Source organism: Anoplophora glabripennis, unplaced genomic scaffold (assembly GCF_000390285.2).
Source record: "Anoplophora glabripennis isolate ALB-LARVAE unplaced genomic scaffold, Agla_2.0 scaffold185, whole genome shotgun sequence".
NCBI classification, from domain to species: domain Eukaryota; kingdom Metazoa; phylum Arthropoda; class Insecta; order Coleoptera; family Cerambycidae; genus Anoplophora; species Anoplophora glabripennis.
This window is the reverse complement of record NW_019416354.1, coordinates 129,657-142,776: the sequence shown is the minus strand read 5'-3', so window position 1 is coordinate 142,776 and position 13,120 is coordinate 129,657. Positions and strand designations below refer to the sequence as shown.

The 13,120-nt window shown below is 30.3% G+C and overlaps 1 protein-coding gene across 1 annotated transcript in view; it reads left to right on the top strand.

Annotated features, from left to right (window-relative positions):
• Window positions 1-4,059: 4,059 nt before the first annotated feature.
• LOC108906672 (tetratricopeptide repeat protein 7B) overlaps window positions 4,060-13,120 on the top strand; it is a 19,835-nt gene continuing 10,774 nt past the window's right edge. Inside the window, exons 1-9 of the mRNA XM_018709994.1 lie at window positions 4,060-4,318; window positions 4,377-4,528; window positions 4,606-4,733; window positions 5,094-5,290; window positions 8,060-8,364; window positions 8,425-8,622; window positions 8,750-8,948; window positions 9,212-9,380; window positions 11,773-12,055. Coding sequence (XP_018565510.1) covers window positions 4,192-4,318; window positions 4,377-4,528; window positions 4,606-4,733; window positions 5,094-5,290; window positions 8,060-8,364; window positions 8,425-8,622; window positions 8,750-8,948; window positions 9,212-9,380; window positions 11,773-12,055 — 1,758 coding nt within the window. The 5' untranslated portion in view covers window positions 4,060-4,191. The remainder of the gene's footprint in view (window positions 4,319-4,376; window positions 4,529-4,605; window positions 4,734-5,093; window positions 5,291-8,059; window positions 8,365-8,424; window positions 8,623-8,749; window positions 8,949-9,211; window positions 9,381-11,772; window positions 12,056-13,120) is intronic.

The following is a 13,120-nucleotide window of genomic DNA, read 5'->3' as shown; positions in this document are numbered from 1 at the left end:
AATTTTACGTTTGGTTGTTCTTTTCTTTATTATTCTTCAAAATTATTTTAAGAGGTAAATAAATATGACCATCGCACGGATGTGGATAAATGATGGAATGCTTAGTTGCTCTCGACTACATACTTAAACAAAATAATGTCAATGAAAAAGGCACATTAGTTTTGCTATCAGCCAAATTTAATGTTATACCTACCTATTGGTATATCAGATTTTTACAGAAAACTCGTATCTAATGGTATATCTAATGTAGGTATAATGTACCCATATACCTATACCTATCGAAAAAAATTACCTCAATTCTATCATCAGAGTTTTGGGTTTTTTTGTTTAAAAACCCATAGGTTTTTATAACATCATTTGATAGGAAATTTTACGCAGATTCCAAAAAATCGAAAAATGTATCCTATAAGTTTGGGCTATTATAACTTAAAAATAGGAAGTTAAGGAAAAAACGGAAACTATAAAAAATTATCACGTAAGTACGCTATTGAATTCTAAACAAAAAGAACTGAAGAAAAATCAGAGAAGTTTTCAACAAATATGAAATGTAATATCACAAAAATCAGTGAAACTAAACAAAAGTATATGTATCAACGAATCGAGATATAAATCCAGATGCGGTTTTCGTCATTCAATTTTTCCCAAAAATAGAGCCATTTTAATTAATTATTTTTGTCTATCACCTTGGTAATGGGAAATACGAGGGACCCTAAAAAGATACACAAAAATTTAGATGTCTGGCAGGAGAATCCTTAATAAATTTATTTCAGTTTAGCAAAAAATATCAAACTAAACAACTACCGTTATCTCCTTTTTCTAAAATTGCAAACTGAAGATCTCAATACATATTAGACTGGAAGTTATTCCAGTTTCCCCTAAAAGGTGCCAAGCAAGGTTCCTCAGTTTTATAAGGATTTGATAAGCAAAAAGTAACATTTTTTAGCTTAGTACAAAAGCTTATATGGGATTTGATTTAATTGATGGTAGGTATTAAATATACACAGTAATCAAAATTACTAATATAAAGATATGTAATTCTAATATTTGAAAAATGTGTCTATAAACTTGTGAATAATTTTTTATTACCCGTATTACATGTTCGGCTTTAGATGTCATTATCATTTGTACCTACAGCCATAAATATTTTTAAACAAATACATTTCATCAAAAATAAGATATCACATAAAACGACATATCCAATCAATAATAATAATAAGTAATTAATTGGTCCTCTAATGCGGCAAAATGTCCAATGTCGGATTAATGCATAAGAAATATCTGACTAAACACTAAACATATAAATACATGTTTCCCAGATATATTCAGCATAATTATTTGATAAAATATGGATATATTGGAGCATTGTTTATTGGAAAATATTTTTCTGTTGTTGTTTACTGAAAAAAAAATTGTAAAAATTAAAATTTTTGGGTGTGCATTGTTACAAACATTTGGAACTAATACTAATTTTTCCTGTTTTTTTTTTTATATATAACACCGAACTATGTAAATAACTAAAACTAAGTATATCAACGAAATGTATGTAGTGTTTTAATATAAAACCAAATTTAAATATGCGTTTAAATTTATTCAACTTCCCCTAAACATTATTTTCTACGACTACTAATGTCAAAATTAATATGAATAAAAATAAAATTCTTTCATTATTGAAATGAAGTTGCCAACTACCACACGAGTGTATTTGTATTTATTAGTACCGTCACATTTCATTTTTAATAAACGCCAGCCCAAATTCTACATTTTTATACAATGTATCTCATTACTGTGACTGCCACATAAAAAAAATAAATTAAACTGTCACCTTGTCGACTTCTCACACATCACATAAAGTGTAAAGCATAAAAAGTATAATAAAGTTCATACAAGGCGAAGGACTCTTTATCTAAAAAACATTAGCAGCCAAAATAGAAGCCGCTAAAAAAATAATTTCTCTTTTAGTGAAAAATTTACGAGTTAGTATTTATATCGAGTAACGAAAATCAAAATTTGTGCTCAGGGAACCGTGGCTCGCTTGTAGGATTACATTTAAATTTATTATTAAGTATAACAATCTTTTAATAAACAAATATAGGTATTTCCAAAATTTATAATAGTTCCAAATAATCTCATTCTCGAACGTAATCAAGTTTGAGTTGAGACCAAAAATTTCAATACAAACTAATTTTTTGCTGATGATATTGTGGTAAACAACTAATCTGCGTACCAAAGTAATTTTACCTATGTATAGTTTCAAAAATCGTATGCCTTTTTTACGTTGCTAGATGAAAGAAAATCAGTAATATGATAAACATTAGATAAGTCTTTACTTAAGTATGACAAATTCAAGAATGATATTAGAATTAGAATTTCTTTAAATTTTCTCTGTTTTCACAGAAAGTACGGTATAAGTATACACCCACTTACCTCTATTACTTCAAGAAATTATATTCATCGATTTCGACATAACTTGTGGCACCGTATAAATAAAAAATAACGAGGGCTAAAGAACAAATTAAATAAAACTGTAATAATTTTTGTTATAAAAACGCCGGGATAGGTCGAATTTATTTTGTTTTTTGCCGTTTATGAGTACATCGGATTTTCTACAGAGTGATTCTAAAAAGCTGCACGAAAAGAAAATTATTTTTTTAACGGAACACCCTGTATATTTCTACAAATTTGAATAGAACGATGTATCACGAACTCAACAATGTAGATATTGATGGGTCTATCCTTAATAATAATAGAGATATAACCAAGAGTGCTCAATAAACAGACGACAAGGAAAAAAGTTTAAAGAATAAACAAATAACAGTTGTAAATTAAATTATTTTGTTTTTTTTTGGCGTTTTTAGCGTTCGTCCGATTTTCTACAGGGTGATTGTAAAAAGCTGTACGAAAAACAAATGTTTTTTTAAATGGAACACCCTATATATTTCTGCAGATAAAACGTCTCACGAATACAATAACGTAGAAATTGATGGGTCTATCTTTAATAATAATAACGGAGATGTAACCAATAAGAGTGATCAATAAACAGAAGGCATGGAAAAACGTAGATTTTCTGCTGTTTTGTAGAGATGTTAATCAGACTTTAAGAACTGTTAGTTTTCTACATTTCGTCCTGGTCGACATACAACTTATTCTAAGTAAAGATACCCTGTATAGTCGGTTACAGCTCATTTAAGTGAAACAAAAAGCATAGAAATTTTAATCCTTGTTGAATGCGGAGATAAAACGAGAACTCAGCAGGAGGTACCTATGTAATTTGGCAGACATATCAGTTGATTTACAGTTAGTAAGATCGAGAACAAATTTGGAGAAACTGGACATGTTAAACACATAACAAATGCTTGACGCCCTAAAATTAACGAAAATATTGCACGTCCTGTTCGCGAGTATTTAGACAACTGTTTTCCTGGGAAGTGGATTAGTAGACGAGGATCCATAGAGTGGCCACCTCAAAGTCCAGATCTTACACCCCTCGATTATTTTGAAATTAGAAGAATTAGTCCAGGGCCAGAGGTCAATCGCAATATACGAGAAAAATGTATTCATATGTTTGTTTATCGCCAAGAGGCTGATGGATGGCATTTCCAACTTTTATTGGTTTAAATAAATAATACCTATTTTAATTTTGTTTGTTGAATAGGTATATATTTACTTCCTAATATTTATTTATTTGACTCAGGCCATTCAGTATATGAGAATGGGACGCATTTTCACTGTCTAAACAATGCAATAAGCCTTGAGATAATCTACTAAATACAATTAAAAAATATATAAAAAAACATATTTAATCAATATTCAATCTACATTATCGTAGTAAAATTACTCCTTTTAAAGTTCTCTGTTCTGAAAGTCTGAATATGTTTGTTTTAACCGTTGAAATTTAACGAAACCTATCGCCACTTTCGAACGCTGCGAATAAAAAAAAAACAGAGAATTACGTCACTGGTATCGTTGAGTGAGAAAATTCAACGCTGGTATGCAGCTAAGCTTACCCGAAATAGCCTTAAGTATTTTGAGTTAATCTGCAGAAGAAGAATAAGACTTTGAACTTTGAAGTTACAAGTGACAACTGTCAACTGATAAGTAAATTAAATTTTGTAAATTATGAGAGGTTATGTGGGTTTCTGTTGATTAACTAAGTAGAAACTATTTAAGCAATTAAACACTAAATTATTAAAAATGACTGGCAGGGTTAAATCAGGTACACCTAGAATAGAAACAGAAATAGAAAAAAACAGAGAAGAGTCAAATTGGATTAAAGTTATAGAATTAGCAGAACAGTTGAAAGATAAGTCTCCTGAACTTGGTAAATCTAATTTTATATATCTACTATCATTTGCAAATAATTACCATCATTTTTTTAGTTTGTCTTTCTGATTTTCTTATTGGTGAAGGTAAATTGGAAAACTTTTTAGAAGAATGGCCACCTATCGAAGCAAATATGAACAGAGCAAAACTTGGACTGATTGATGCTAAACGATACCTTAATTTAGTAATTGCAGAGGCTGGTATTAAGGTATTTCAAATTTTATTATGTACTTGTATTGTCTGTCTAATTGTAATATACAGCTTTTTATTTTTATTCATTTCTAGGCTGGTGTTGCAATGGATGCTCACCTATTGTTAGGCAAATTGCAGTATGCTTGTGGCCAATACAGTGATGCTTTAAAACATTTCAAACAAGCTGATCTCCAAAATTTATCTGAAAAAAAACTTCCACTGTAAGTAGCAGTGATTAATTTTATAATTCTTTTTTCTGTATTAGTTTTATAAGCTATATTACGGAGATCAGTAAAAGTAAGTACTAATGCTTGCCCACAAGTTTTCACCTATGTAGGCCATTAAGATCGAGGGGCCGTTATGATCGATGCCATCAGATCTGACAAATTTTACATTTATTATTATTTTTATTAATGTGGACATTTAAACAGACTCTCTTGTCTTGATAAATATTTTAGGTACTTCTTTAGCAAAGATGTATTGATATTTCTTGAATCATGCATGCATATGGTGTCACAATTATGATTATTAATTTTTTCAAGGAAAAATTAAAGTTATGGAAATATAAATTTTTATTTTAGGCGAAGTTTACGTATTGTGGCTGAATCATATGCTATAAAAGGACTTTGCTTACAGAAGGAAGGAATGGCGTCAAGCAAATTTAAAAAGGCAGAAAGAGAAGAAGAATTAGTAAAGTGTTTTGATTTAGCCTCAGATTTAAGTTTGCTATACATGCAAAAATTAGAAAAGGAACTATCTTCCAACACGCCCAACATAGGTAGTAAAGTAACTTAGAAGAAATTATAAAATTCACAATTGATTGCTTTTATATGAATGTACAGTGTTCTGGAAATAAGTGCAAAATTTTTGGGGATGACTGTTTTTAAAAATAATGATACAAGTTCCTATAAGAAATTCTTATTTCTGCTTAGTTTTACAAATTTAGTCGAGAAGAAATATTGGCCAGGTAACATGCTTTCTTAAGCATGAATAAATATTACTTCCCTCCCAGTTTGCCTGTTTCAACAATCATTCCCACTTTCACAGCTGTATTCATTTTTTTAATTTAAATTCGTCAAGTTGCTGAAGCACCTGTAGTGACAGTTAAGTAGTCACTGACCCTTGACAGAGACAATTGAAAATTTGAAATGGGTTTTGCTTAAAAAAAATCAAATTCATTGCACGTTGATTATAAAACAAAGAATTTTGATGAAGTTCTGCCTAAAAACAGTTGAAATATACTATTTTACAGTATAAATGGAACAAGATTTGTAGTTAAAGTTTTCCAAACTACATATATTTAATTATATTGATTGATTTATAAAAATTGTGAAAATTGAAATACAATAATTTGCCGAGTTCTTTTTCATAGTTTGTTATAGCTGTTTTACATTGACAATTTATTCGTGAATAAATTGATGGAAGTTCTTCATGAATTAATTCATGAATTTATTGGTATACAGTGTGGTTTTGCACTGCTACAGACTTTGTCAAGTTTTTTGACGTATGAATCAGTTCTACCAATGAATAAAAGAAGCAAATAAATTTCAGAAATGTCACCTTTCCACTCATAATTGTAGTGATACAACAGTGGTACCGTTCTGACACATATTATATAAATATTAGTTTTTGTAAGTAACAAATCAGTAAAGACAATGCAAAACTAGTACGACGCCACACAAGTATTTACATATTCCAATAACATAACCTCATTACTGATCTGAGGCTGGAAATCTGTTGGGTTGGTACTTCTGAACTTCACCAAGAAATTGATGAAAATTAGAACATGCTCTAATTCGTCAAGAACTTGATGAATAAATTCATGAAGTTATTTGACAGCAGATTTGGTGTATTACACTTGTCCAATTTCTTGATGAAGCGACTTCATGAATTAATTGATCAATAAATTGTCAATGTAAAAGAGCTTTTAGCAATAATAAGTGTACCAAATCCAAAAAAAAATGTGAAAGTGAAAGTTATAGCAAAATATTAATTAAAAAGCCCAGTACTGGGTTTTCGAACAAATGGTACAACATCCTATTTGTACCATTATATTATTATCTTTGTATAGATTATCCTTCTTAATTTCTTGCACTCAGTTTGGAAACACCCTATATGCAAATTTTCCTCAAATGAGTGCACAATATTTTACTAGCGTATTCTATAACTAAAAATAACTTTATAAACTTTAACGAACTTTTTAACTTAGACAAAGGCAAAAAATGCTTCCTAAGGATTTACTGCTCCTCTGAGGTGAACCCATATAAGTTGTTTTTCCAGATGTCTCCAAAACTGTGAAATTTGGAATAAAGCATTATCTTTTAAGAGAGTGTAACTTTGTGTGGGGAGTCATATTTATTTTATACAGAGGCTTCCTTTGACTCTAAAAAAAAAAGGAATCAGTAGTTAATTTTTTCAATTCCCCCATAATTTTTTTTTAACCTTTTTAGTAATTTTCATATCTTGCCACTGGAAAAGCTAGTGTAACCTCAAATAACGGCACGCTTTAGTCGCATGCACAATTCCACACCATTCGCCGCGAGTTACTTTTATTGAGTGGGTGAAGAATGTGAACACCACACAAACAGTACTTGATAAGTAACCTAGCAAAAAACTCAAGCCGTAATCAATAATGATAAATAAAATACACAAAAATAAATAGTCCATGTTGATTCCAGCGATGAAAAACATTCAAATTCACAGTTAGAAGTACTGTCTCCAAATGCGGAACAACTGACGCCCTTCACTTTGTCACCGTTGACCCGCAGTATCTCCCTTCACATGCACTTTAGGTTGCCTACAATTCAAGTATTTGTAATACATGAATATTACAGTGGCACCGTACACAAGAATTAAAGGGCATTTAAAAAAACTAATTATTTTTCGAGTGATTATTTGATTAAAAAAAAGAATTTCATATTCGTATTCAGGAGAACACGTACTATTACCCCTAAAAAAACTGACCCTCTTAAAATTACACCCTGTATTGTGGATTTTGCGATTAAAAAAAAATATTCAAATTTTAATCAAGAATATCTCGGACCGCCCATCTGAATAAAATTTACAACTTTTTCATATGTGAACTTTTTATCTATTTTATTGATTTATTTGATAGATTGCATTATTTTGGAATCAAATTGAGTTAGAAATTAGATGTTACATGTCGATAGTATTGGAAATTTGTGAATATACAACCTATACTCGTACACAATGTATCTAGGTATTTTAAAATCGTGTACATTCAAAAATAATTTAAATAATCTGAATCTCGTTAAGGTGACACATTTTGTCTAAATATTTTAGGTTGAATCTTCATAATTTTGGCCAAAAATTATCCAGTTGGCATATGTCCAGTCATTAATGAAACACTGTATGTTTCTCTGCTTTGTTCTTATAAACTTGTTCTTTTGTTTTTAATCGTAGAATGTGCTGATGAAGCTAACTTCAGAACAGTCTGCATACAAAAAGGCTATGTGTTCTTAACTTTATCCATTTGTTGAATTCAGAATGTTTTTTTTTCCTGCAATAAATTACCAATATAATCTAGGTGGGAGCCATTCACCGCAGCCTCCATCGGTGCAGAAACCACTGGGAGATGTTCTGGAGCAAGCATTTCAAGCTGCTCCCATTATTTTCTTGCAACAGGGAAAACCCGATATGTCTATGGAAAGATACAGAAATTCATTGTGTGCTATCGAATCGCAAGGAATACATAATATTCGTTTGAAATTCATGTGCCAAATGGCTGAATTGTTGCTCCAAGGATTAGTAGGAGAGAAATACAAACCGCCTTTGAATTCTAGTCCAAAGAGTTCGCTTTGGAAGCCGAAATACTACGCTTCCCTTAATCAGGTTTGATCACTTTCAAGTTTATAAATTTTAATTTTTTATCACCTACCGAACATTTTTCAGTTTATTCCGAGAAATGAATGTGAGGAAACTCTTTTATTATTATTAGTAGCGGAATCTATGGCTGTGAGAAACGCGGTTTTATCTCAATCCCCAGAATTTAAAGAAATTAGATTAAGCGCATATCAAGATGCGACAACAGTATACGATTTGCTAGCTGTAGCTACCGTTAGATGGGGCCAAATTGCACTTTTACAAGAGGTAATATTCATATCATGGACAGATGCAATTTCCAAAATGAGATACACTAGATCTTAAAATATTTTCTCTTAAATTTACTTCATCTTGTTAAATTACTTAGATTTAAATATTATACACATTATTTCAGTCACTTGAAAGAGCAATGAAATTTTCATTTGAAGAGCCGCATTTATGGAAACAATACGCTCTAAGTTTGTTAGCTATCAATAGTTACAATCACGCCTTATCTGTACTAAAAGAGGTTATACGATTGGAGCCAAATAATCCAAGTAATTGTCTCCTAGCCGCAAAATTATGTTATGAACATCTTAATCTAGCAGTAGAAGGTAAGAAGTGGATATTTAAAGTATTTGCATAAAGAAAATATGTTAAAAATTTACTGTCAATATAAATATCTGAACCTGCTTAGCGCAGGGATCATTTATTTCGTTCAATTGCCAGATCAGTTTAATTAATGTGTAGCTAATTTTTTTTAAATTACATTCCTTTGATCTATGATTTTCCGCTTTCTACTCAGATATTATAAGCATTTGTAGTAAATTATTATCAGCAATTTTTTTTTGTTAATGCTTTCATCGTGCATTTTAAGGAACAAATTTTAGTATGGACGCTAGGGAGAAAGCACTAGCATTATCTTCAGATCTTCTTGGTAGATCTCACCTATATATTGGTATCGGATACCATTTGCAAGCGGAGTCATGCCAACTTAAGAAGGAAAAAGAAGAGCTAAGATGCCGTTCGTTAGACAATTTTCGAAGGTAATTAATTGGTTCGATTCAGCATGTCTGGAAACACTTCGTTTTCAAGATTCATTTTTTGAAATATCTTTAAGGAAATTTGACATAGAATGACAAAATTTAACCTAAACATTTATGTGATTAAAAATAAAAATTTTAAAAATTTGATACCACCAGGTATTTTGGAAATTTGATGATTGTAATTACTAGCGGTATTTTCAAGAAAAAGAATCTACGTTTAAAAAAAACTGGATCATTTTTGAGTAATTATTTTTTCAATGCACAATACCATTGAAGCACTATCTACAACTGCATTTATTAAAAAAAAAATCTAGATATGATTTTAAATCCATGAAGAACTTGAAAATATCATTGGTGTAGAAATTTCACATTTCGGTAGGGAGCACCAAAAACATGGAAAATTTCAAATCCAATAAATTTCTCAGGTTCTTCAATATTACATTTATACTTAAATTTTAACTTTCCACATCAAATGTCTTCAGAGATATTCTTAATGATGTAAAATTCAACACCCGATATCTAGAGAATGTAGAGCTTCTAGGCATTGCTTTTGAATGCTTCATATAACTTTTTTTACGCACAATACAGAATGTAAATAAATAATGTGAACAAATTAAGGAGGCGATTCCTCATTGAAATTAAGGAGTCTTTCATATAAATAAAAACTGAATCCTTTCTCTGTGGATTTATTGTTTTTCAAACAGGTACAAAGAAATTTAGTTTTTATTTTTTCCTTCATTATCGAGAAATTTTCAAAAAATCACGGGCAAGAAGTTACAAGTGCTTACATCACTTTTTTTCTGTTGCCAATATAGTCATTTAAAAATTTCTTTATGTGAAACAAATTTGTTCTCTTCGGTTTTTTTCATAAATATAATAGTTTTTAAGCAAAAAATATTTTTATTACAATAAAAATACGTTTATATGAATGAAAATAAATAGAAAAAAACCTTAAATATAAAGGGAAAACCATAAAATGTTATAATAAATATTGGAGATTACCTCCACAGGTAATTCCGTGTATTGAAGCTTTGATTCACATGTTTGGTTAAAAATTTCTAGATAACTTTTAATTACCACACATGAATTAATAATGCAGTTTCTGAATTTTATATTATTGCACAGGTGTCTTCTATGCTAAGGTTTTTAAATGACCCCAAGTACAAAAATCTGTAGTATTTAAATTAGGTGTGCGAGGAGGCCGCAACTGAGGTCCACCATGGCCTATCCAATGATTTGAATATGATTCACTTAAATACTGTCATGCTTTTACCCTAAAATGGGCAGGAGACTGATCAAAAATAAACCAAAGTTGAGCTCTGACATCCAGAAGTATATCTTCAAAAAAAACTAGAACTTCTTGGAGAAAGTGATATATTCAATCTAGGCGGCAGAAATTGTGGGACAGTTGTAGTCTTCAACAATTTCAATGCACATATTCAGAGAAAATTGTTATTGTTGATGAACTTCTGCTAAGACATATCGATTTTTTGCTAAGGTGTGTGATTTTCTGAAAAATTGACTTCTTAGGGAAACAAGATCTGTGTCAAGATCTTGCCCAATTTTTTCCAGAATACAATAATAATCTTGTGTTAAAAAACCAGGGCTCTGATATGTAAAAGAGATATAAAACTTCTTTTAAAATGGCCCATACTCCCATGTGGTTGATATTTAACTGCAGAGAAAATCAAATTCAACACTACCTACTTCCTCCAAAACCAATGTTACAATTTTGCATTGTTCAATCAGAAGAAAATTCCAGTTTCAGATCATTTATGAAGGTGTGCAAACAAGGTGAAATGAGGAGTAATACAGGAGGATTTCAATGTAAATTCGAGATGCTTCTTGCTGTTACCAGTGGCAAGATCATAAACAGAATACACCTCTGTTGTTTCGGTGTTAGTGTAGTTTTGCATACTGATTAAATTAATCAAATTTGCAAAAAAGGCACTCAAAGTAAACTCAATAATATTTAGAATTTTTAACTGTCAACCGTCTAACAACCGGATATTATTGTAACATAATGGTTGCTCAAAAATTATTAAATTTATGAAAAAAATAGAAGGGATGAAATATGTGTCAAATAAATCAGGGCTATATAAAGTAGCAATAGAAAAAGTTATTAAAAAAATTACTTGTAGGAGTTTTCATCTTCTACCCGTTCCAACCGACCTACAAATATGTAAATTTCTATAGATATGACAATTATTGATACTTTACAGATATAACAGTATAAATTTAAATTGTGATATATCAGAAGTTGTTTTGGTTCTTTCAGAAAAAATTTCAATTTTCATTGAAATGTCATTTAGGATCTCACGTAGCAAGACAGTGACAAATAACGAAAAGAAAACAAGATCAGAATGGCTTATTAAAACAAAATGTGTTTTAGTGCTGTTGAATTAGAACCAAATGATCATCTCTGTCGGTATTACCTGGGATTGCAGTTGGCAATTATCGGACATATTACGGAAGCCCAGCAGCACATAAGGATAGGCTTGGATCTTCATCCAGAACATTCCTCAACATTACATTTATTGGTTTTATTGTTAACGGCAGAACGCCAACATAAGTGTGCATTGACAGTTGTGGAGAATGCTTTGGAGGAATATCCAGACTGTTTAAACTTAATGTACGTCAAAGCCTATTTAGAGTTACATGAAAGAGGTGGTGAGGTAAGTCGCTAATTTTAGTCTAACCCTAACAGTGAGTGAAAAAAAAAATACTAAACACCCTAATTTTAACCCTCTTAATAAACATGAAATTCTTTTAAGTCGATACAATATGATTTTCTGAGAAATCACAAAAATAAAGTGTTAATATATTGCTTGTGAGGAGGGTAGTGAATTATCTAATCCTACTATAATCTAATACTGATCTAATATAATCTAAAACCATTTTGCATTTATCTCTTATTTAATTCATTATATTATTTGCAACCTAAAATTTTTTCTCAATTTTTTGTTTTTCAATTGCCATAAACCTTTTAGATTTTCACGTTGTAGGTTATCTTGTAGGTGAATTTAGTACAATGGATATTAGACCAGGCGTGATCTGTTTCAAAACAGCCATGTAAGATGTTTTATATAGTATTGCTAATTTTTGCTTTAATGGCTCCAATATGATATAACAAAACATAATTTCACTATGTGCGCACTTCAAAACGTGTGCTAAACTTATTATTAATCAAATAGTAGGTAACTACTTTTTAATTTGCTTTACTTTTCTCGTATTTTTCTTTATTCTATTAATGAATATTACTCAAATTTATATAGTTTTGTACATTGTATTCAATTTGTTTAAACATTCAAAATTTGTTCCAACAATGATTATACAGGGTGTAACTAAATAAGTAAAACATTTAAGGGGGTGATTCCTCATCGAAAAAAAGATAGGATCTTTCATATAAAGAAACTTCATTGGAGCATCCCTTGTTAAGATACAGCCCCTTAAAGGGGGTACATAAAATTTGTTTAACAATTTTTTTCACAAGCACTAAACAAGTTACAATATTGAAATTAACCTGACATTTTCTACTACCAAAAAGACACTTAGCCAGTAATTTATTTGGTTTACCCCATGGTTGTAAGGGGTGGAAAACGCAACCCCTAAAATTTATTTCCAACGTAATTTTTTGTCTTATTATTTTTTTACCATTTAAAAATTTATTTCCGATAGCCTGTTTCATTCTAAAAAAAAATGTCTCTTGAATTTTTTGCCCAAATTAAACCAGTTCGCAG